Consider the following 25,857-nt stretch of genomic DNA (forward strand, 5'->3'; position numbering starts at 1 on the left):
TCTAATGATTTCGGTCTAATGATTTCGCCCTCTCTACAGTAAACCATAAATTGGTTGTATTCATAGTTGTAACCATTATTTCTGATAGCATAAAATTAACACAACCCTTTTCAACATGAACTGATTGTGATGAATGCATTATGCCGTGTAAAGTGTCTGTTACCAAGTGGATCTTCACTTTTTAAAATTAACTTTTGAAAATTGTATTTCACAACTTATATTCGAATGAGATAGAAAGTTAACACATATAATACAAATACACCCATCATCATTCTCTTTGCCTTATCCCTATGTTGGGTCAGCTTCCCTAATTTAATTTCTCCACACAATTCTATCTTGGGTCATATCAATATTAATCCCCTTTACCAACATGTCCTGCCTTATCGTCTCCCCCCAGGTCTTTTTTGGTCTTCCTCTCCTACTCCTTCCAGGAATCTGCACTTCAGCTATTCTTCGTATTGGGTGATTAACGTCTCGCCGTTGAACACGACCAAACCATCTTAACCTATGCTCTCTCATTTTGGCATCAATTGGTGCCACACCTAGACTTCCCCTAATATACTCATTTCTAATTTTATCCTTCTTTGTCACTCCACTCATCCATCTAAGCATTATCATTTCCGCCACATGCATTCGTTGTTCCTCTTTCCTTTTCACTGCCCAACATTCAGTTCCGTACATCATAGCCGGTCTTATGGCCGTTTTATAGAATTTTCCCTTCAGCTTCATTGGAATTTTTCTATCACACAACACACCACTCGCTTCTTTCCACTTCATTCATCCAGCCCTAATTCTACTGCATGCATCTCCATCTATTTCTCCATTACTCTGTAATACCGATCCTAGGTACTTAAAACTATTGCTTTTCACAATCATTTCACCATCCAAAGATACCATTTTATTTGTAGTAGCTCCATCTTTAAATGAACATTCCAAATACTCTGTTTTTGTCCTACTAAGTTTTAAACCTTTTTCCTCCAGAGCTTGTCTCCACTGTTCCAGTTTTTGTTCTAAGTCTCTTTCACTATTTCCTACTAACACGACATCATCAGCATACATTAAGCACCATGGAATGTTACCCTGTAGTTTCGCTGTTATCTGGTCCAAAACTAATGAGAATAAATACGGACAAAGCACAGAGCCTTGGTGCAATCCTACTTTCACATGAAATTTATCAGTCTCTCCCACACCTGTCCTAACACTAGTTGTTACTCCCTCATACATATCCCTCACAATCTTTATATATTCACCAGGGACTCCTTTCTTATTGAGTGCCCACCACAGAATCTCTCGAGGAACTCTATCATATGCTTTCTCAAGATCAATGAATACCATATGAGCGTCTGTTTCTTTACTCCTGTATTTTTCCATCAACTGCCTTATAATGAAAATTGCATCTGTTTTTGATCTACCATGCATAAAGCCAAATTAATTCTCGGATTTTTCGGTCTCTTCACGTATCCGTCTATCAATTACTCTTTCCCATATTTTCATGGTGTGGCTAAGCAGTTTTATAGCCCTGTAGTTTGTACATTGTTGTCTATCTCCCTTGTTTTTGTAAACAGGTACCAGTATACTGCTTCTCCATTCGTCTGGCATTTGTCCAACTTCCATAATTCTATTAAATAGACTTGCTAGCCACCTTGTTCCTGTCTCTCCCAATGCTCTCCATACTTCCCCAGGAATATCATCTGGTCCTACCGCTTTTCCTTTCTTTATTTTTTGAAGCGCTTGAGCCACTTCCTCGTTGGTTATTTTGGTGACCATTGCTGCTACTGTCTCCGTTGACTCTACAGGCTGTCTGTCAAATTCTTCATTTAATAAGCTGTCAAAGTACTTTCATCATCTCTTTTTGACATCCCATTCGTGAACTAGTGTTTTATTATTTTCATCTCGGATACATCTAATCTGATTAAAATCTTTTGCTTTCTTTGCTCTCTGTTTGGCTATTTTACATATTTTCGTTTCGCCTTCCCTGGTATCAAGTTGATCGTATAGGTTTGAATACGCTTCTGCTTTGGCTTTTGCCACTGCTACTTTCGCTTCCTTTTTCGCCACCATATAGTTTTGAAGATCTGTGTCGGATCTGGTTTCTTGCCACTTTTTATATAATTTTTTTTTCTCTTTTATTTTTCCTTGTACTTCGTTTGACCACCACCCCAGATAGCACAAGTACGTTTTATGGACATCCAATGGACGTACATCTGTGTGCATTGGAACGTCCAATGGACGTCCCGCTAAGCTACAATGGACATCCGATAGACGTCCAACGAACATCCAGAGTTCCCAAAATTGGACGTCCATAGAACGTCCGCAACAAACGTACAGTGTACGTTGTTGGAGCTTTCAGTGTACGCCTTATGTACATTCAATGTACATCTGATGTACGTTCAATGTACGTCTTATGGACATTTTTAGCCCACTTTTCAGAAAGCAATCTAGTATCTATAATTTTGTAAATACATAGCAAAAAGCCTTTATAGGAAATAGTTCCTAGTTCCTTTAATACTAAAACTTATACATTAAAATATTACACAAGACGTTTTTTATTTTTTTTTACGATAACAACTTTATTATAATATATTAGGTACTTTCTTATAGAAACTTTATTAATGCACGACTGAACTTGCACGATAAACAGCAAACAAAAAGGTATTATCACAGGATGTATTATTGTAAATAATAATTTAATAAAAACGAGATTCAGTTAATGGCGGCGTATGCAGCATCATTCACGGATGCACATAGAAACAATTTTTAGTTTAGGAGCATGAAGAATGAAAATGAAGTCATCAAGATGAAATACGCCGTGCCAGTTGGTAACTGGTAACTAAAAAGACATTCGATTGCGGACAAATATTGCAAGGCGGGAAATTTAACAGTTACAAATGCACATTTAAGATTTAAATTGGTAGTGTCTAATTCTTGTAAGGTCTATAATTACCGATGTAGCTCTGTTATACTGAAAAAATTTACGATCATTTTATCATCGTCTAAAATTATTATTAATTAAAATAATTTTAGTGGGTCAGTGTGTTTTAATTCGATGATGAAAAAATATGTGACTGCATTTGTTGAAAGCTTTTTATATTCTACTAATAATATTGCTTTGATTAAAACAAGAAGCTAATAATTACTCATATTAATAACCGCGTTTTGTGTAAAATCTCCATGGACCACAATTGGATGTCCAATATACGTTGAACTCAAACGTTCAATGGACGTCGCGTAATGTACGTACATAGTACGTCCAGTTTTGGTCCATGGACGTTTGGACTTTAAATGTACGTTACATGGACGTCCATCAGACGTTGTGTGCTATATGGGACCAAGTCTCTTTATCCTCAAACTTTTTTCCTGATTTCCTGACGTTTTCCCAAGTATTTCAATAGCAGTCTCTCTAATACTACTGGCCATTTTTCTCCAAATTGTACCTATTAGGGCTTCCTTTCATGTTCCAACATATCTTTTCTACTATTTTTCTCCTGTACAATACAAATACACTCAAATTATTAAATAGAAAATTACCGTCAAAATGTTTTATCTGACCCACGTTAAAATATAATTCTTCCAGATTTTCGAATTATATTGGAATATCCTGGTATTGTCCATTTATCATCAATCTTTTTCATCATTTGTAGGTCTTCAGGATTACAAATTCGAGGAAATTTTAACAGTAGTGGTAAAATACTTTTAAAGACAGGCAACTGTTAAAGCTACTTTTATTTAGAAGGTGTATCTTGGTCCTGACTTGATCTGAAAACTCATTTCTTTTTTACTTCCATACAAGCTGTAATCATAAGTATAAATACTATATTTCTTAGTATTCGGTTTTGGACTCTTTGAAGGAACGCATAGTTATTCTCACTAGTACAGCCCCGTACCTGTCAACCATAAGACCATACTCGTTGTAGCATTTGTTTGTAAAGCAATACCTAGTTTTTGATTGTAAGTTGTGAGCTTCTACCTAATAACCAATATAACTTGTATTTCAGTTTTATTTCTTCAGTTTTCTTTTTGATAATATTCCTGCCACTTTAGTTTGCTATCCAAATGTAGCCCTAGGTATTTAACTGTTTTCTTGTACGGAACAATTCAATTGTTTATTCTAACTGGGTTATTATTTATTTTGTTTTGTGAGTGAAATCGATATAAGCAGATTTCCCTTCATTAATTCTTATGCACCATTTATTATTCCAAGTATTTATTTTGTTCACTGCATTTTGGAGGTGTCTATATTAAATTTACAATCAAGATGCAGTAGAAATAAACAAACCAAGACACGTTAACTCCTACTAGGAGCAATCCCGAATCATAATTTACAATGTATATACATTGTAAATCCCAAATCATAATTTACAAAGTTTATGCATTGTAAATTATAATTCGACAGTGCTCCTGGTAACATTTAACGTGTCCTCTGCTTTGTTTATTTCTACTGCATCTTGATTTTGAATTTAGTATAGTTGTTTCTTCAAATGTTTCACTAACTGCTAGCATTGCAGTGTCGTCAGCAAATGTCGCCAGTTTAATATTTTCTGTAACAGAAATGTCACAAGTATATAATAAATATAGTATGGGTTCCAGAACATTGTCCTGTGGAATTCCTGCTTTAATTGGTCGTAGTTCTGAATATTCGCCTTCGTGTTTAACTCTAAAAGTTCTGTCTTTCAAATATAATTAGATGTGTATGTATTAGATGTACATATTGGATGGGCAGATAATTTTTTAATTTTAGGAACAAGCCTTTGTGCCACACTTTATCAAATGCTTTTGCTATGTCTAGGAAAATATTTGAGGAAATTTTATTCTCTTCGAGAGATCTCTCCATAATATCTGTTATGCGATGTATTTGGTCTATTGTTGTGTGTTTACTGCCGAATCCAAATTGGTGGGAAAGAATAATTTCTTTGTGGTCGAGTATAGGTTGTACTCTTACTAGCAATATCATCTCAAATAATTTGGAAGTAATTAAAATAGCATATTATGTTATCTAAAAATATTTTTTTTCTAAATATTAACTACGACTCTGTGGCGAATTTTGTACCTTGAAGCGCTGAAGTCACCCTCAAAATCAAATTATATGAAAGTTTATTTAATAAGCACCTGCTCCTATTTTGTTCTGTATTCATTTGGTGAACCGGAGACATTTTTAATAGGATGCTTAATAAAAAATTCTATTTGGTAAATGTATAAATTTGGAACGGCTCCGGTTTTATACATTTGCAAGTTTAAAACTCGTAATACAATTACAAAGGTCTTAATTCAATATTTACGGAGAAAAATGCAAAAAATAATGAAATAATTATTCATCCTCGTTTAAATTATACAGTAACCGTCAACCGAGATTTTGGATTTATAAACATGTTGTACACTGTGATTTTATTATGACAATATTTAGCTTTGTATGAAAAAACAGTATAATTTTAACTGTCCCATTTGTCTCAATCAACGGAAAGTAGGTGAGATATGCCTGAGACGGCATACTTTTTGTTAAATGTTTTGTAATCGATAATCGATAGAGTTAGACAAGTAATAAAAATCAAAGTCAGTGCTAGGACCATTTACATAAATATAACATTATTTTTTAACAATGTACAAGTACATATTATAGTTTTTTTCTGAAAAAATAAATTGTAAATATTACATGTGCCATCTCTCCCACATACATGTGGGTTAGATGGCATACCCTTGAAATAAAGGCACTAATCTCGACATAAATCACAAATAAATTTTACATTACAAAATTACAAAAAATGCGAGCAGCATCTTCCTCGTCACTTGTCTCAACTTCGACGGAATCGATTTTGTCGGTTCGAATTCCTCTTAAAACGACCCATAACTGTAACGATAAACTCCAATCATATAATAAAATTAATGCAGTGTAAAACGGCATACCTATGCCATCTAATCCACCTACTTACTATGCCATCTCAGGCAACATTGCAATCAGACCGTTTTTTAACCTAATTTTTCTTAAGCACATTTTTAAGATATAAATCGATACAGGCGTGATAGGCATAAAGTAAAAGAACATCACAAAATTTAAAAACTGAACTTAGGTGTAAATACTCGCGAATTATAATGTGATACAAAAAACGCCAATAAATACAGTCTGCTCCAACGAAAATTTGACCCCCCTGCCCCAGAAACTCAGAAACCAAGAGCTTCTTCAAAACAAAAAATAAAAACGTCAATTTATAATGGACGAATTTTCGTGTAAAACTCAAGCCCTTAAATGTAACCCCCTACTGCCCCGCATCAACCCCCACTTTTTATTAAATAGCAATGTGGTCGAGTAGCACACCGTTTGAAAAGTATTTTTTTTTCTCTATACGACACTCTATTTTTTTTTAATTTAAGTAATAAATTTGAAGATAATTTTGGACTTAACAAAGGACCCCGCACAAACCTTATGGAAAATAGGTCCCAGTGGATTTCGTTCATACTTTGGGAAAATACTCTTTGAAGCATCCTGATAAAAAGTTCTCATGGGCACAACTCAATCGTATGAAGGATTTTCAAGATATAGAGGCCCAAACTCGGAAAATTATAAGATTTACGGGGTATTCCAATTCCGTGAGTTACTGGTTATTTGGCAACATGTAGAAGTTTGGATCAAGGAAAAGTACTAATAGTCTAGGATTTTTTCCTGGCTATCCAATGGCGACCTTTACTTTGACCTTGACCTTCAATGGACGTCATCTTCTAGAGTTACGAGGGTTTTAGGCATTAAATTGATATAAACAGATTACTCATGGGTTTTTGGGATCGAAAAACACGAATATGCCATCAGAATTGACCTCTGGATGACATGGTGGCCAGGGGCACTGCAAGGGACGTCATCTTCTAGAGTTTCGATTATTTTCGGCATTTAATTGATGCAAATGAATTACTGGAGGGTTTTTTGAGGTCGCTAAACACGAATATGCCGCCAGAACCGACTCCCGGAGCACCTGGTTTCCAAGGTCAATGAAAGGGGCTCCTGGAGTTTCGAGAATCTTTGGTACTACATTGATGCAAACGGATTACTCTTAGGTTTTTGGAGTTGCTGAACACGAATACCCTATCAGAACAGACATCTGAGTACCTGGTGCCAAAGGCACGTCATGCTTTGGAGATTCGAGAGCTTTCGGTACTAAATTAATGTAAACTGATTACTCACAGGTTTTTGGGGCTGCTGAACGTGAATTCGATATCATATCCGATCCACGGAGCACCTGGCGCCTAAGGCAGGTCTTTTTCTGGAGTTTCGACAGGTTTCGGCATTAAATTGATGCAGGTGGGTATTAATCATTAGTTTCTGGGGCTGCTAAACACAGATATGCCATCATAACAGACACCGGGGTACCTGGTGCCTAAGGCACATCATCTTCTGGGGTTTCGAGAGTTTTCGGTACTAAATTGATGCAAGCGGATTACTCTTGTGTTTTTGGGATTGCTGAATACGAGTATGGCTTAGATAAAAGACTCTGGAATATCTAGTGGCCACGATGAATACCACTATCAAAATAGAATTTAGTAAATCGATATTAAAATAAATGAAGGAAACACATTGTCAGATTTACATTGAGTTTATGATTTTTATAAATAATTAAAACAATTGAAGAGCACAATATAGTTATTTTATTAATATTTTTGACTTTGAAAACGGTATAAAGGACGTACAAAGGACAGGTTACAGGGATTGGGATCAAAATAACATCTGCAAGTTTGTGTCAATATCTATATTCGTTATTGTTTTGATGAATATAGATGTTGTTAACCCCTCAGATATAAAACCTGTGTTTAGCATTACCCGGCATCAACCACGTGGACGTATTAACAGGTATTTGATTCCATGTTTTGAATGTGCATGTGAGTATCGGTGTGTATGTAACAATACGTTATCTAAAATAAAAATAACATTAAGGTTTGATATTGGGTAAATCAACGTTCGAAGGCCATCGAACGATCGTGCGAAGCAGGACGAAGGTGAAAGATGTAGTTGGACCAATTGCTCAAATGAAGTGGAACTAAGTAGGACACGTGGTATGGCAAAACAACGACAGGTGGACGAGAAATATTGTACATTGGAGACCACGCAAGCACAGTCCTAGTAGAGGAAGACTATTACAAAAACGATGGTTAGATGACATCAAAGCAAAAACAAAGAGAAACTGGCACCAAATAGCACAAAACAGAGAAGAATGGAAAACTCATGGGGAGGCCTTTGTCCAAATATGACCCTTATTAAAACATTTGTTAAAAACACTTGGGTCGAATATGATGGCGTATTGGCGTAAGCGACCACAAAAAGCCATGCGTAATCCATTTTCATCAATTTAATGCTGAAAACCCTCGAAATTCCAGAAGATGACGTGCCATAGTGCATGTTCGGTAGTATACATGTATGCATGTTCGGCAACCCCAAAAACCTAAGAGTAATCCATTTGATTCCTCCGAAACTATTCGTGTTTAGCAACCCCAAAAAGCTATAACTAATCCGTTTGCATTAATGTAGTACCAAAGATCCTCAAAATTCCAGGAGCCCCTTTCATTGACCTTGGAAATCAGGTGCTCAAGGAGTCGGTTCTGGAGGCATATTTGTGTACAGCGACCTCAAAAAACTCTCCAGTAATTCATTTGCATCAATTAAATGCCGAAAACCATCGAAACTCTAGAAGATGACATCCCTTGCACAGGCCCTGGCCACCACGTCATCCGGAGGGCAATTATGATTGCATATTCGGGTTTAGCGATCCCAAAAACCCATGAGAAATCTGTTTATATCCATTGAATGCCGAAAACCCTCGAAACTCTAGAAGATGACGTCCGTTGAAGGTCAAGGTCAAAGTAAAGGTCGCCATTGGATAGCCAGGAAAAAATCCTAGACTACTAGTACTTTTCCTTGATCCAAACTTCTACATGTTGTCAAATAACCAGTAACTCACGGAATTGGAATACCCCGTAAATCTTATAATTTTCCGAGTTTGGGCCTCTATATCTTGAAAATCCTTCATACGATTGAGTTGTGACCATGAGAACTTTTTATCAGGATGCTTCAAAGAGTATTTTCCCAATGTATGAACGAAATGCACTGGGACCTATTTTCCATAAGGTTTGTGCGGGGTCCTTTACTATAAATTAGTTAAATCCACAATAATTATCTTTATAGTTATTCTGCCAATTTAAAAAAATAGAGGGCCGTATAGAGAAAAAATATACCTTTCAAATGATGTGCCACTCGACTACACTTGCTTTAAAAACAAGTGGGGGGTTCATGGGGGGTTACATTTGAGGGCATGAAATTTGCATGAAAATTCGTCCCCCGTCCAGTACAAATTGACGTGTTTTTTTATTGTGGAAACTCTTGGTTTCTGAGTTTCTGGGGGGGGGGGGGGTTTAAATTTTCTTTGGAACACACTGTATATTGTACTTATTAAACATTCCAAAGGCTACTGCTGTCAAAATAAAACTAACATGCATAAGTTCAGCAATGTTGACAAATTCTAACTTGAGGAACTGAAAACTGTCACACTAGGCAACAACTTTGAAATAATTTAAGAAAAACGATTGATATGATCTCAGCCAGTATGCCGTCTCAGGCATATCTCCCCTAATAATAAAATTTATGGGGAAAACAACTTAAATTCATAAACTTTATAAACGTCACAACTGGCTGACCTACTTGTCTTTACTTGGCCAAGAATGGATGGGTGATACCTACACCCATACCATGAAAAAAGTTTTTATGTTTTTGTGCAACGTGTATGTGGCCGTTTTTTCTGTTTTTTACTGTTTGGTGTTGTACGGAGGACAAAGAAGTTAGCATTTACAATAAAAAAATCACATTTACATTCATAAGATGCACATGATTACACCTCTATGTGGCGGTACTTTTTTACTATTTGACCATTAGCTTCGATGATGACGTTTATGTCGAAAGCGCTCAGCTAAAGAAATAAATTATTTACATATTTGAAATACTACATTTTCATTTCCCTTATTCATTCAAGTGTGTACAAACTTATAAGTCTTTCAACTATTTAAAACAATAAGGCCCCTTTGATGTTGCGGTTCCTTTTAGCCCTCTTTTTTGGACATAATCCTATTTCTACGAAAACTAAAGGGCGATCCATTATTAAACAGATTCCAGCTGAGCTATAAGTTATACTGGCTATAAGGTCTATAAGACCCATGATTGTATGGGCCCGGATAGCTCAGGCGGTAGATGTCTGACTTCCACGCAGGTAGGCCGGGGTTCTATTCCCAGGCGCGCCGGCGAGAACATCTAGATATTTTTAAAAATGTCTATAGGCCCAGGTCGACTCAGACTGAATAAAATGAGTTCCTTGGGTTAAACCAGGGGTAATAATAGGCGGTTGAAGCGTAGCACTGGCGCTGTTACCTTCCTTGTATACCGTAGGCCGAGATAGCAGACTACCCTGGTAAGATCCCAAAGCTACGTTAGCTGTAAAAAAAGGGGAGACTCTTATTATTATTATTATTTTAAAGTCGGTTGCTTTAAATGCAGTTTTGTTCATTATCCTGTGGTGACTTCCAGGTATACAGTCTACGGGGTGATAATTGAAACCATATTATGAATACGATCTTTATTTGTAAATATCAGATAAACATTTTTTTACTTATAAATCGAAAAAAAAAACTGGACTATGTTCATGATACATAAAACTTATTATTAAACTTAACACAATTAACTACTTTCCTTAGCTTCCAATTGGTTTAACAGTTTCAGCTCCTGTTTACGTTTCAAAGAGGTAATAGTGTCTTCAAATTTCTTTGGATCTTCAGTTGACTTCGAATGGTACATTTCTCTTTTAGTCTTTATTACCCAATCTTCAAAGTACTGAGGTTGGTTAAAGTAAGTGAACATAACTACTGGGAAAGCGATATATAAAGCCATTCTTCCAACTTCTAACTGCCAGTTACCCATGTTTTAAAAATGTAAGTTTTTATTTTTGACAGATATGTAAAAATATAAACATTTTTTAAACGTCAAATTTTTATACTGTTATGGATTCTAAAATTGAATACATCATCTTACGTCATAACACCATTTGGTTAAGATTTTTATTGTAGACCTTCTAAGGTGACTTGTGAATTTATTATCATAATTTATGTATGAACTATCTTCCAATAAAGTCGTCCCAGGAACGCAACTCATAAATATTGGCAATATTATTTTAACCCTTAGTGCAGTCACTGAAGGTTTTCACCTCCGATTACGTTGAACCTCCATCGATTTTCATGAAAATTGGTGAGTAATTAGAGAATACCTCAAGGAACAAAGGTGACATGATGCCAACTTGCGCTCTTATCCTGGGGGGTGGATTCCACCCCTTCTTGGGGGTGAAAATTATTTTATTAAAAATAATACCGTAAGTCAATAACGGGACAAATTATAAGCAACATTTGTTATATAAAGTTATTAAAATAAATCAACACTTTTTGAGTTATTAAAGACCAAAGATGTTACCTTTTCGTAAAAAAATGCATGTTTTATATCGGAATTTCACGTATAAATCAAAAACTATAAGCTTTTACAAGAAAGTCATAATTACTGATATTGAAGATAATAAAAAATTCAATACACTCCTCACATAAAGAACTAAACTAATGTTAGTTCAAAGTGAGTTATTGGCAATTGAATGTGTATTTTTTTCGACGAGTACTCAAATCTAAATATTCAAGCTTAAATAAAAGGAAAACGATGCAATGTATAAAATATTCCTGCTAAACATTTGTCAAAGTACTTCGGAATATCTATCAAATGAGCTTCATAACAAGGTAATAGCGTCAACATTAAGCAAGTTATCATGAAAATAAAAGAACCGTTTCAAATTTTTTAGGAAAAAGTGAAAAATTAAACATACACCATTTCCAGAAAAATTAAAATTTATAGTAGTCCTTACAAGAACTTCTTTATTTTAGCATAAGTAATGTTTTCGATAATTTTGACCGGTTTAGAATGCATATTTTTGAAAAAAAGTTATAATTTTAAAAAATCATACTTTTTAAAACTATTTTAATTCTCATATTCTTTTGATAATAACTCCAAAAATACTCAATACACGTAAAAAGTATATATAACCAAATTTTAGTTTTTTCCGTGCCAAATATTCCGTCTCTTTTACTATTTCTATACGGTAAAAAATAACCGAGATAGAAACGTTTAAATCTTAAATTTTGCTGTGGGAACCATGCAACCGGGGTCATTTAACCTTTTATTTTTAAAAAACTAAGAGGTCTAGAAGATTAGGTTTAACGGGCTTAAATAGCACTTGGAATTAGCTTTCAAACAGTTTTTAGATAGACCTCATATCGTAAACACGAACGGAGTTATTAAAAAAAAACATAACATTTTTTGGAAAAATTTTTAAAAGATAAATTTTGAAAAAATTCTGGAGCATAACTTTTAACGCTATCAGCATGTTCGGGAAGTCATTTGATAGATATTTTTAAGTGCTTTCATAAATGTTTAATAAGTTTATGTTTAAAAATGTATTTATGCATCAATATTTCACCTTGGTTACTTAAAGTTTTTTACTCGCCGAAAAAAATACATATTCAATTACCTATAACTCACTTCTAGTTAACACTAAAAGGTTTTTCTAGTAAGGGGGTTATTTCATATTTTATTAGCTTCAATTTTGATAATAATAACTTTTTTGTAAAAACTTACACTTTTTGAGTTATTGATGAAAAATTGGTTAAAAACATGCATTTTTCTCAAGAAAAATTAAAATTTTTGAACTTTTGATGAAAAAAGTTTTGATTTATTTTAATAACTTTGTATAACAAATTTTACTTGAAATTTGTCCCTCTATCGAATTATGGGGTTATTTTTATTAAAATAATTTTTACCCCCGAGAAGGGATGGCATCCACCCCCAGGGTAAAAGCGCAAGTTGTCACCATGTCACCTTTGTTCCTTGAGATATCCTCTAACCACTCACCAATTTTCATGCAAATCGATGGAGGTTTAACGAAATCGAAGGTAACAGCTCATATCCACCTTGAGTGACTCTCCACTACCTCGTAAGGCTGTTAAGATTATTACGTAAACAACGGTGCGGGGTGCATTTGCACCCTGTCTGTATATCCATTTTTTTATATGTGAACGTCGGGGAAATTAATTTGAAAGATAATTAGGTCTCATTTATTATAGTACGAAACATAATTTTACAAACACAGTACTCATTTCTTCTTAAAAAAAATCATTATCGTCGCAAGACAAACACATGGAATTTTTCACAGAATGAGCAACACAAAGTTTTTACACACAATACAGTTATGCCGGGACTTTCGGTCTTTTTTCTCTGACATAAGTAACACCGACCTTGTCCCGTAGCTCTGTTAGCTCCGGGTGGAGCATCAGAAACGTCCAATTCAGGATACGAGTTTTTCATCATTTGCACCCAAAAGTCATTTTTTTCAAAAAAGCACGTAAACGCAAAGAGTTTTAAATGCTGTAATGGGTGGAATAGGTTTAGAATTGAATTTAATGCGAATAAAAAAATGGATAAAAATCAAAAAAAATATTAAAAATGATAGGTGAGAAAAACGAAATCTGGGGTGCAGCTGCACCCCGCACCGCCTTACGAGGGTTAAAGTCTTTTTTCCCTTCTTTGTGATGACTGCGGGAAGTGAACCCATTTGCCAAACTAATTATTTTAAAGTCCTCTACTTTAAGGGGAACGGAGCAAAATGCAAAATTTTGACGCATGTGTTTTAAGTGTATTCATTTTTTTCGAATCCTGAGAAAACTAATGAAAATTGTTGAAAAATTTAAACGCAGAATGAAAGACTGAATTATTACCGAGGGCCTAAAGTCCCTGAAAACTTTTATAATGCTTATTTTAATAAGTTTCAGGGGTGAAAATAACAGAGAAAATTTAGTGTGATTTTTAATTGCAAATATGCAAATATTCAAATAACCCGGTCTATATAGACATTTGAAATAACAAAAATTGTCGGAGAGCCAAATTTTGGTGGAGAGCTAGGGTATACCATAACAAATAAAGTTTTAAAAGTCCCCAACGATCCCATGTGTGCAACAAAAGTTATTCGGGGTCAAAAGTCAAAATTTGAGATTTTTGGGATTTTTTTTGAAAACGCTAAGTTTTATCAAAAAAGAACCTTAAACCAAAGTTGTAGATCTTAAAATTATCTACAAAAATAGTTCTTACTATTTTTTTTCTAAGAGTTGCCATTCCTGAGATATCGCGATTGTAAGAGTCACATTATACATGATATGCACACGTTTCCACACCACCTGTGAGGTAGTGAACTCGGCGCGTCTTTTTTACCGTGGTTTCCCCTGTAGACCTACTCCACTAACTGTTTTGACAATTTTAGGATAATTTAAGGAAACAATACCGGTCAAGTTCTAGATATTACCTTATTATTGATATTGACTATTGATATTGCTATTGATTATTAGGTTAACTATTGTTTTGATTTCTTTAGATATTTTAATCAGATTCATATTCTTGAAAGTCTACTTCAACAGTAGTCTTCTTCGATTTCATCTTCTTCCTCTTCCTCTTGCTGGATGTTCAAAAATTGTTCAAATATGACTGAGTCTTTCGTCTCTTCATTAAAATCACAGGAGTCTTCCTCTGCTTGTACTAAACTGGACATTTGAGCAAGACTGACCTTGGCAGTTGGTACACGCTAGAGAACACAGCAACCCGACTTTTTTACATCCACATTTGGCAATACAACCTTTTTTGCTATTGCAAAAAATAGTGTTAGGAGTTTTTCTGGAGCAGGTGAGAGTAAGGTTTTAATCGGTTCCAGAGTATTATCTATTAATTTCCAACCCCAGTCTTCTGGATTTAGTTCATTGCCTAGCCATGTTTGAACTTAATAATATACTCGATACAAATGTTGAAAAGCAGATGCTGATGTTGGAGAAAGACATGATAGTTGTACTTGTTTCTTGTTTCGCGTATTTTTTACAAAAGTTAAGTATCGGTATTTATTAAGACAAATAATTTTTTTGGAGCTCCATAAACCGCAAGAAGAAAGCGAATTCCTTCCGTAATTATTGTTTGCGGTGTGGAATTAAGTTCTGTAAAAACTTTACAGCAAGTCAGTCAAATCTTTTTTTCGAATAATTTAAGTAGTGACGTTTTGCCCCTTCTGTACATTGGTGACGTAGTGTCGCAGCCGGTTAAAAATAAAATGTACTTTTGGCATTTGGGATAAGCCGTTAAAATGTTTCGAAGAATATATCTGTGTTCGCTGTTGAGCCCTTCCAGGTTTCAGAAAATAAATAACTTTATTTACTGGAGTCCTTGCAGTAAGCAGTACTAACAAATCAACATCTTTACCGACTACAATTGTTATGTTTGTTGCCTTAAATTTTTCAATCGCTGTCTCAATTATAAGGACATCTGCGTCATTTTTATCTTGTTTCGCTTCAATATTCGCAGCTGTTAATTTGTCAGTTAACATGGAAATGAAACGAGATTTATTATTAATGTTAGCCAAAAATTGTTGTTGATTCGCTGGAACTGTTATATTTTCATCAAAGATAATCTCGAAACGCGATGATGTTTTTGTAGTTCGACGACGTTGTTCTGCAGCTTTAATATTCTTTGTCGAGTCACTGTAGCCGTCAAATACCACTGTCACTGTAAGCCCGTAAATGTCTGCTAAATGGTAGACGCTTGTAATAAGTACTTATATCTTATATTCACTTGAACTGAACCTTTAGCACTAAAAGAAACAGACAATATTGTGAACAAGACCTACGGGCAATACTGTAGCCATTGTTTACAATAGAAAATCTGTTCTTTTTTAAACAATGGTATAGCCAAATGTTTTTCAAGGTCACGTGGATAGAGGAAATTCAGTTTAGGACTGATTATCTTTTGAAGAAATATTTTCAGAATAGTATAACGTATTATATAAAAGAGACACAAATAGGCATCTATACTTGTCTTAAGTGCCACATTATGTATATACTTAGCTTATATGTGCATATAATGTATAAAGTAACTTTTAAAATCGCGATATCTCAGGAATGGTAACTCTTAGGGAAAAAATTGTAAGGACTATTTTTGTAGAAAATGTTAAGATCTACAACTTTGGTTTGATGTTTTTTTTGATAAAACTTACCGTTTTCGAGAAAAATCCGAAAAATCTCAAATTCTGACTTTTGACCCCGAATAACTTTTGTTGCACATATGGGATCGATGGGGACTTTTAAAACTTTATTTGTTATGGTAAACTCTAGCTCTCCACCAAAATTTCGCTCTCCGGCAATTTTTGTTATTTGCCAACTATTTTGATGTCTAAGTTGACCGGATTAAAAAGAAACTTTTTATTTATTCTAACGGACTTTCGGCCTTCGGTAATAAAGTAGTCTATCATTCTGCGTTTAAATTTTTTTAAACATACTTATTGGTTTTCTCAGGATTCGAAAAAAATGAATTCGTTTAAAATACATTGAAAATTTTGACATACGTCGAAACTTTGCATTTTGCTCCGTTTCCCTTAATATGCATAAATAGGTATATCTATATCGAGCTTTGAAATGTAAAAGGTTGTAACCCACAAATTAAATTTTTTCAGGACGTAGAAAAATGTTCCATTTAACTAATTTGACGAGTAACTAATGAGGAACACCTAATTACATTTTAACTTGATGGTTTTTCTTTCTGTTTTCTATGTGTCAGGGTTTGACATATATTTTACAAAATAGTAGATATACATGACAGAGTAATAGTCCAGGGTAATAAGGTTTTTTCCATGACACTTGAACAGCCAGGGTACTGAAGCGTTTTTTCGACAGGTAATACCTATAAGAGCAAATTGTAACTATTTCCTGCGTAGGATCTGGCGGCCATTTTTATTTATAAACAATTAAGTGTCAAAAAATGGCACTTTTCAATTTTTTTTCAAATCAATGGAAAACAGGGAAACTTATGGTTTTTTTAGTACAAATATCTTCGAAATTATGGAAAAAGCTTTAAAATGACGTATTAAAAAGTTTGATATACTCATTTATTGTTAATATAATTTGCGAAAAAAGTTCGGAATTGCAAAAAAAATTATTTTCACAATAATTGTTGTAAAAATTGGTGTAGAGCTTTAAAATGATTGTCAAATAAGGTTTCTTTGCTGTTTATTATGTGATAAAAATTTCAAAGCGATTCATTCATTTGTTTAAATTTTATTCAAATTGTTTATCCCAGAGAGCATTTTTTTTACAATAACATAAGTCAAAAGAAAATGACGTTAGAACCATTCCACAGGTGTCAGTTGAAAGAGCATGAGCTATATTTTCAACTTAGTTTAAAAAAAGTGAATAAAACATGCATTTATTAGTAATAAATAATTATGCAAAAGTATCATAAATCTTTCCTTATAAACTTTTTATTTTGTTATATAAGGAATTATACATATTTATTACAATTTTTTATCAATTATGATATAGATAACATTACTTGGTAGTTCTGCACTTAACACAGGGTAAAAAAGTTATTTTTTTTGGAAAAAGTTATTCAAAAAGTTTATAAATAAAAATTGACGATACTTTTGCATAATTATTTATTACTAGTAAATGCATTTTTTATTCACTTTTTTAAACCATGTTGAAGATGTAACTCATGCTCTTTCATTTGACACCTGTGGATTGGTTCTAAGGTCATTTTTTTCTGACTTATGTTATTGCAAAAAAATTCTCTCTGGGATATACAATTTGAATAAAATTTAAACAATTGAATGAATAGCTTTGAAATTTTTATCACATATTAAGCACAAAAGAACCTTCATTTGATAAAAATTTCAAAGATGCACACTAATTTTTACAACAGTTATTGAGAAAGTATTTTTTTTTTCAATTCCGACCTTTTTTCGCAATTATATTAACAATAAATGTTAAATTAACAAAAATTTTCCATAATCTCGAAGATATTTGTACTAAAAAAATCATAAGTTTCACTTTTTTCCGTTGATTTGAAAAAAAAAGTGAGAAATGCCAGTTTTTGACACTTAATTGTTTATAAATAAAAATGGCCGCCAGATCCTATGCAGGAAATAGTTATAATTTGTTCCTATAGGTATTACTTGTCGAAAAAACGCTTCAGTACCCTGGCTGCTGAAGTGTCACGAACAGGGTATATTTTTGTGTTATTACCCTGGCCTATAATTATTATGCTCACTCCTGCTGTTTAATAACATTTTAGAATGTATTGTGTCCTTTGTCTTCTGTTTTTGATATTTGTGTTACTTTAAAATATTGAGTACCATCAAGCTCTCTTTTAACGATCTCACGACTCTCTCTTTTCAATCCTGACCCCCTGGAGGGAGTGTAGTGGTCGACGTGATGTCGTGTATTGTCCGTCTCCAAAGATCTCTGTCTCTGGTCATTTCTTTTAACCCATGCATAGGTCTTTTGCGTATTCCCGTAATTTGATCGATCCATCTTGTTTGGGATCTTCCTCGCGATCTTCGGCCTTCCACCTTTCCTTGTATAATGAGTCTTTCCATGTTTTCTGTATTTGCTCTCATAACATGTCCAAAGTATTTAATTGTTGGAGATGGACTTTACTGGAGAGTCGTTGGCTAACTTTTAGCTCTCTTAAAATTAAATTATTTGTTCTATCGTCGGTCCAAGGAATTCGTAGCATTCGTCTCCAACAGAACATTTCAGTGGCATCTATCTTTCTTCTTTCCGAATTTCTCAGGGTCCAAGATTCACATCCGTAGTTCAGTTGATCAGATCAACCTCATCTTTAACGCTGTTGAAATTTTACAGTCCTTACATATTGTGGTCATTTTTGCTGTGGCGACTTTTGCTAGATCACATCTACGTTTTATTTCTTCTTGTAGTGACCCTGTGTTTGTGATTAATGATCCCAGATATAAGTATGAGCTCACAACTTCAAACCGATCAATTGTGGTTATGTGTGGATGATGGTTATGTAGTCTATCCACTATCATGATCTTTGTCTTTGATATGTTTAATTGCAGACCAAATATTTGACTTTCGTTTTCAACCAGTCGTATAAGATCCATCAGCTCTGCTTGACAATTTGCAAGGAGGGCTATGTCATCTGCTAAACGTAGGTTGTTTATTTTATGACCATTTATTGAGATGCCTTTTTCTTATCCTTTAAGTGCTCTTCTCATAATATCTCACGACTAGTAAGTGTACTAATACAATGTAATATTTAATTAATACTTACATTTTTGTTCTACATTACAGAGTCTTGAAAAAGAGATTAAAAAATCCCGAAAGCTGGACAAAAATTCAAAAGAGTGTTTCGTTGATATCCTGGCCAACCTTCTGACTTCAACCCTAATAAACCAGTTGTTTGTATATACATATAATAAAAGCAGTATTGGTCGTTCACTGATGAAAAAGGATAAAGAGATGGGGCAGATAATTAAATTGATATATTATCTTTTAAATTTTTAATTACAGATTTGAATTTTTTTCATTTGCAATATGATCTCTTTACAAAAATTCTATTTATAATTTGGTTTTTTTACTCTAATCAGTCCATAACATCGGTTGCTTTATTTTAGCATTGTTTATTTTTACCATTTAATTAAACAAAGCTATTCGTGAATTGGCTTTTAGCGATAAAATTTTGTTTGCATAAAAATGAAATTTTACCGACGGAAAGTAACGTAAACATTGTTTTGTAATTTAAAAAAAGTAAACTATAGAGTATTCAAATTGGATAGTAAGTTTTTTTTTATGAAAATTCACTACAAAAAAACAAAACCAAACGAAAACATTTATAAATAGTCACTTAACACTAAGAAGCTCTTCTTCTTCTTCTTTTTGTGTAGACACAACTTTGTGTTTTTAATTTGTCTCCAGTTTATTTAACATGAAAAGTCTTCCCACTGATTGTCTTCCTATTGGGGAACTGACTCTCGCCGTATTTACTAGGTAAATACTCTATTTGTTATCATGCGGCTTATATGGTCGTCCATTCTATTTTTTTTGTTTCCTACTCAGATATTAATGTTTTTCACCTGGCATCTCCGTCGTATATTCGCATTTCTAGCTTTGTCTCATAGTGTCTTACCATCTATTTTTTTTTAAATGTTTTCATCGCTGTTGTTTCTGGCATTATTTTTGCTCTCTTTGTATCAGGTCGTGTTTCTGTCGCATATGTCATTGGTCAGATGACTGTTTTGTAAATTCTGCCTTTCATTTATTTTGTAATATTTTTATTTCTCCGTATCGTTTCATTCAGGCAACCTGCGGATCTGTTTGCTCGATTCACTTGATTTTCCACTTCTGTTTTGAGCTTTCCGTAGCTAGATAGTGTGATGCCTAGAGATTTAAACTCCATCACTTGTTCTATAATCTGATCCACCAGCTCTAATTTACATCTTAGTAGATTCGCTATTATAACCATACATTTTGTCTTTTCTACAGAAATCAACATGTTACATTTTCTGTCGGTTATATTAAATGAGTGTAGCATACGTTGTATAATCATCTTTTCTTTGAAAGATTAGTAAGTATTGCATCGTCTGCAGAGCATATTATTTTAAGTTGATTTTCTTCCCTTTGGTATCCATTTTTATTTCTTACTTTTTTAATATCTCATTAATGATCATGTTACACAATAAAGGATTTAGAGAATCCCCTGTCTAGATTGCCAAACCATGTAAGACCTTTTTTATCGCATCAATTGTTTATGTCTGACATGTTATCTCTTCATCGGCTGCAAGTTTTTGGTTTCTAGCAAGAATTTAAATGCTACAGATTATAACAGACCAAAACAGTTTTATACTGCACGCTGTAGATTATACAGTATGGTGCAACTTACAGGAATAAATTCGTTATTTTGTAAACCAGCGCCTTTGAAAGAAAAATCCCGAAACAGGTCGATTTTTATTTTTAAATTGTGATATTTTGGCATATATGCCATACTAGTGACGTCATACATCTGAGCGTGATGACGTATTCGATAATTTTTTTAAATGAGAATGGGCATCGTGTGCTTGCTCGTTTGAAAGGTAATTTAATTCTCTGTTCAGTTATACAGGGTGTCCCGAAAAGATTGGTAATAAATTATACCACATATTTTGGAGTCAAAAATAGTTCGATTGAACCTAACTTATCTTTGTACAAATGTGCTCATAAAAAAGTTACAGTCCTTTGAAGTTACAAAATGAAAATCGATTTTTTTTATATATAACTATTAAACATTTTTTATTGAAATTAAAAATGTATCATTCTTATGGCAGGATCATCTTAAAACAAAATTATAGTGAGATTTGCCCACCTCATAAAAATTTTATGGGGGTTTTGATCCTTTAAACCCCCCAAACTTTTGTATACCTTCCAACTAATTAATTATTGTGGTACCATTAGTTAAATACATCGTTTTTAAAACTTTTTTGCCTCTTAGTATTTTTTCGATATGCGAGTTTTTATCGAGATGCGGCTTCTTTTTTAATAAATTTACATAAAAATTTTATGGGAGTTTTGTTCTTTTAAACCCCCCAAATGTTTGTGTACGTTCCAATTAAACTATTATTGTGGTACCATTAGTTAAACACAGTGTTTTTAAAACTTTTTGCTTCCTAGTCTTTTTTTGATAAGTCACGTTTTATCGAAAGGTGGCTTCTTTTTCAAAATATACCTAAAAATGTAAATTATAAATACATTTTAAGATTATTAAGAGGTCTCTATAATCGTACTTAACCATATAAAAATATGTGGTGGATTCGATAAATATTCAAAATATCTCGATAAACACTGGCTTATCGAAAAAGTCCTAGGAGGGAAACATTTTTAAAAACAGTGTGTTTAACTAATGGTGCCACACTAATAATTAAATTGGAACTTACACAAAAGTTTGGGGCGTTTAAGGGAACAAAACCTCCATAAAATTGTTATGGGGTACACAAATTTCACTTTAATTTTTATTTAAGATGCTGATGCCATAAGAATATCACTTGTCCATTTTCAATGAAAAATCTCTGGGAGTTCTCGATATATGAAAAAAAAAATATTTTCATTTTGTAACTTCAAAGGGCTGTAACTTTTTTTGTATGCACTATTGTATATAGGTAAGTGAGATTCAATCAACCTATTTTTGACCCCAGAATCTGTGGTATAATTAATGACCAATCTTTTCGGGACACCCTGTATAAACATTTATATAATTATTTATACAGGCTGTCCAAAAAATTGTTTTAATTAAATTATTTGACAAAAAAAGAATAAGTAACGAATGTAATTCATTGAATTCATAATACATTTTACTGTTGCCAGAAAACAGACAAAAATGTTTATTTCACAAATAAACATTGCTTTTCGATTAAATTCAATGTTCAAGCCAGCTCCCTCCAGCTCCTTTTGGAAGTTTGAACATTTAATTTAAGCGAAAACCAGTGTTTATTTATTAAATAAACATTTTTTTATGATTTATGACTGCAGTAAAATGTATTTTGAATTAAATAAATTATATACAGACTTCTTTTTTTTTGTCAAATAATTTAATTAAAAAAAATTTTGGACACCCTATATAAATAATTATGTAAATGTTTATATCAGTGAATAGAGAATTAAATAACCTTTCAAATAAGCTGGCACGCATCCCCTAATCTCATTAAAAAAAATCATCGATTGCGTCATCACGCTGAGATGTATGATATCAGTAGTATGACATATATTATGCCAAAATATCATAATTTAAAAATAAAAATCGACCTGTTTCGGGATTTTTCCTTATAGTCGCTAGCGTACATGCAACAACCTTTCTATCTACACACAAACATAGTGTATTAACCAACAAATCAAACACTAAAGCCTTAGCTAACACTTTATAGAAAATAACCATGCTTTTACCTTTTTTTAATCATACTTTATTTAACAATCAGAATATTATACATTCTATAAGTTAAAGTGTTGACTTGGAAGCTGGGCTCTTCATTGGAGTGAAGGTATTCCTTCCAGTGAAGGAGTCCTAGGTTGTCTTCATGTCAGCTGGCCATAGGCTCTTTAACCTTGCTTGTACATCCCCAGATGTGCCATTCTTGATCCCCTCATAGATCCCCCATTTTTAACTTTGAAAACGGACATCTGTATCTTAGAAAAAGAACGAAACTACAACAAAAGATGTTTCACATAAAAAAGATCAAAATTGTATCAATAACAAGACCGATATCAAAGATATCTTCAATATATATCACAACTTAATCAATTTAGTTGTCCGTAAATAAACAATTCGGTAGCTATTTTAAATACGACTCTGACCCAATCGTAGGTTTTAAGTAGGGGAGAGTTGGACAAATCCGGGTAGGCTGATAAAACCATGTACCTCTTAATTATTCTTCTAACTGTCTGCTGTCATCCATCAGACAATGTTAAAATTAGTGTCCCCAAACCTCCAACAGTCGCGTGTAATCATCTACATCATTTAAGTAATCTGTGCCGGAGCAGTAAGACCTCATTTGTTTTTTGGTGTAGCAAACTCCATTTTTAAGTTTATAGTTTTTCTTTCTCTACTGAATAATTAATGACCATTTCAAAATTTAATACATGTAACCTAATATAGCACTTGTAATTTGGCCAAAAATTTTGAATATTAATTGATAAACTAAAAATTTAAATATTTAGTGTCTCGATTTTATCAGACCTGTTGTTACTTCCAGTTTCTGAAGCGGTTCGTTTGCTATATTTATATGAGGTAATAATATTTATTATAGTGGTGAATTCTGCATCTGAGACTTTTCAATTTGTTTATCCAAATATTAGTTTATTGCATGTATTATTAGTATATTATTCAACGAGCATGTAATGATGGCTATTACTCACGATGATGAAGTTTGCGACACGAGCCGTAGGCGAGTGTCGTAATTCATCAGAGTGAGTAATAGCCATTACATGCGAGTAGAATACTATACTTTTTCTACGACCTTTTTTTTTATTTTAATTAGTAAAAAAATTAATTATCAACTACTCGAGATTTAAATTATATAATTTACAAAAATACCTAAATGCTATTTACCCCTAGTACGTGACTGAATAATTGGTTGCCTACTATTACCAAATTCTTATTTATGGTAAAAATACAACTAGAAATAGTCAATATAAGTTCTATTCGTTTCCGAAAAATTATAAGCTTAAATTTGTACCTACTGTCAGTGAATCTAATAAATAGGAAATGGCTGTTGTCGGTGGACGTATTTCATATATTATATAATTATAATGTATATTTACATTTAGCTATATATAATATAATAATATAACTATACATAATATATAAATAACATATTTAACACAATATAACTTAAAAAATAAACACAATATTAGTTATAAACTCCAATTAACATAAACAAACTGCGCTAATGTCACTGTCACTAAAATTAATGATAAACGTCAAAATTTTTAGTAAACAAGATATAAACGTAAAAAATATACTGATTGATATTGTTACAGTTAAAATCCCTTTAAAAATTTTTCGAAGTTAATTATTGATATAAATTACAATAGTTATTGTAATAAATAAACAAGTCTAAGTAATTTTATTTACAGTTTGTACACGATTAATATTAAAAGTGGCATGCGCCACTTGAATCTAACGTCAGCCCGTGAGTAATGACCCGTGAGTAACTTCAGCCCGTGAGTAATGAATTATTACTCACGGGTACAGTAATGGGTGCTATTATCTATGAAAAAATAGCGAATAATGAGCATGTTATTAAACGGTCGTAGAAAAAATATATTATAAAGCCATATTGCAAAGTATTCTACTTTCCCGCACTAGTGCGGGATAATTTACTTTCGGAAAGGAAATGCGTGCGGGAAAGTGGCTGTTTCACAAATCAAAACTAATCAAATCAAATCAAAACAGCATCTACATCATCATAGGCACTAATCAAAATAATCAAAATTAATTAATTAATAAATTAATCAAAATAGCTGTGCCGTTTCATATTCAACTTTAAATATCTCGAAAACTAATAACTTTACCGCTCCGAATGAAGAGTATATTACTTACATAGAAAGTACTGGAAAATTTAAAAATTATGCTAAAATAGCAATTCCTTCAGTGGCGTAGAATTTGGGAAGGGCAAACCATTCACTATCCCCTGTCGTACGCCTCTGGTAGTATCCAGAAATGATTGTTTATCATAATTTATAAGGGTGTACGGTAACTACACTTTCTGCAAAGTATGACAAGGATATGTCAAATAATTTTAAAGTACTGGGAAAAACTATTTATTAAATTTTTTAATAAAACACCCTGTAACTCAGTAAGGAGCCACATTTTATTTAAGTGATTTGGGTTAAATCATAATATTTTGAGGCCTAGAATCTACAACTCTGAGATTGGACATTCTTAATGAATCACGCTATATAATCAGCGACATGTTTTACATATTACAAAGCAATTTTTTTTCTAATTTAACACTAATTACAAACTCAATATTTTAGAGGGTAACAACCCCAACAACTTTGTTGATTTACGTACACTGTTGTATGCATTGTTATCCGTAAACAGAGGCGTCACTTAGTTAATGATTTGGTAAACATGAATACGTAAGATAATTAAAAAATGAAAGTAATATGATAAGAAGAATATTTATTATCCATAAGGACAAAGAATCGTAATTCCTGTAACAAAACAAAAATAGATATAAGTGGAGGAATTGAGAGTTTAATATCATGGACTTATTGCCTCGTGTAAAATAATAGTTATTTATGTACCAAGTCAGTAAAGTTACTCTTTATCGAACGAGTCTGATATTAGGAGCAGAGCGAGCGTCAGCGTGCGAGGCGAATAACAGACGAGTTCGATAAAGAGTTTTTACTGACGTGGTGCATACAAAATTCTATCGTTAATCATAAAAAACATTA

At 33.1% G+C, this 25,857-nt stretch overlaps 2 protein-coding genes across 2 annotated transcripts in view; both read right to left on the reverse strand.

Moving 5' to 3' along the window:
• The window catches only part of LOC114332274 (transcription factor Dp-1), a 487,697-nt gene that overhangs the window by 407,244 nt on the left and 54,596 nt on the right, over positions 1–25,857 (reverse strand). The gene's annotated exons all lie outside the window — the stretch shown is intronic.
• Positions 10,581–10,985, reverse strand: LOC114327188 (protein PET100 homolog, mitochondrial-like). Its single transcript, XM_028275718.2, has one exon. The coding sequence runs from the start codon at positions 10,934–10,936 to the stop codon at positions 10,697–10,699; it is 240 nt and encodes a 79-aa protein (XP_028131519.1). The 5' UTR covers positions 10,937–10,985; the 3' UTR covers positions 10,581–10,696.

This window comes from Diabrotica virgifera, chromosome 4 (assembly GCF_917563875.1).
Source record: "Diabrotica virgifera virgifera chromosome 4, PGI_DIABVI_V3a".
Lineage (NCBI taxonomy): Eukaryota > Metazoa > Arthropoda > Insecta > Coleoptera > Chrysomelidae > Diabrotica > Diabrotica virgifera.

Bases quoted from the DNA above. Each gene is read 5' to 3' on its own strand.
- LOC114327188 (XM_028275718.2), bottom strand. From the start codon at position 10,936: ATGGGTAACTGGCAGTTAGAAGTTGGAAGAATGGCTTTATATATCGCT.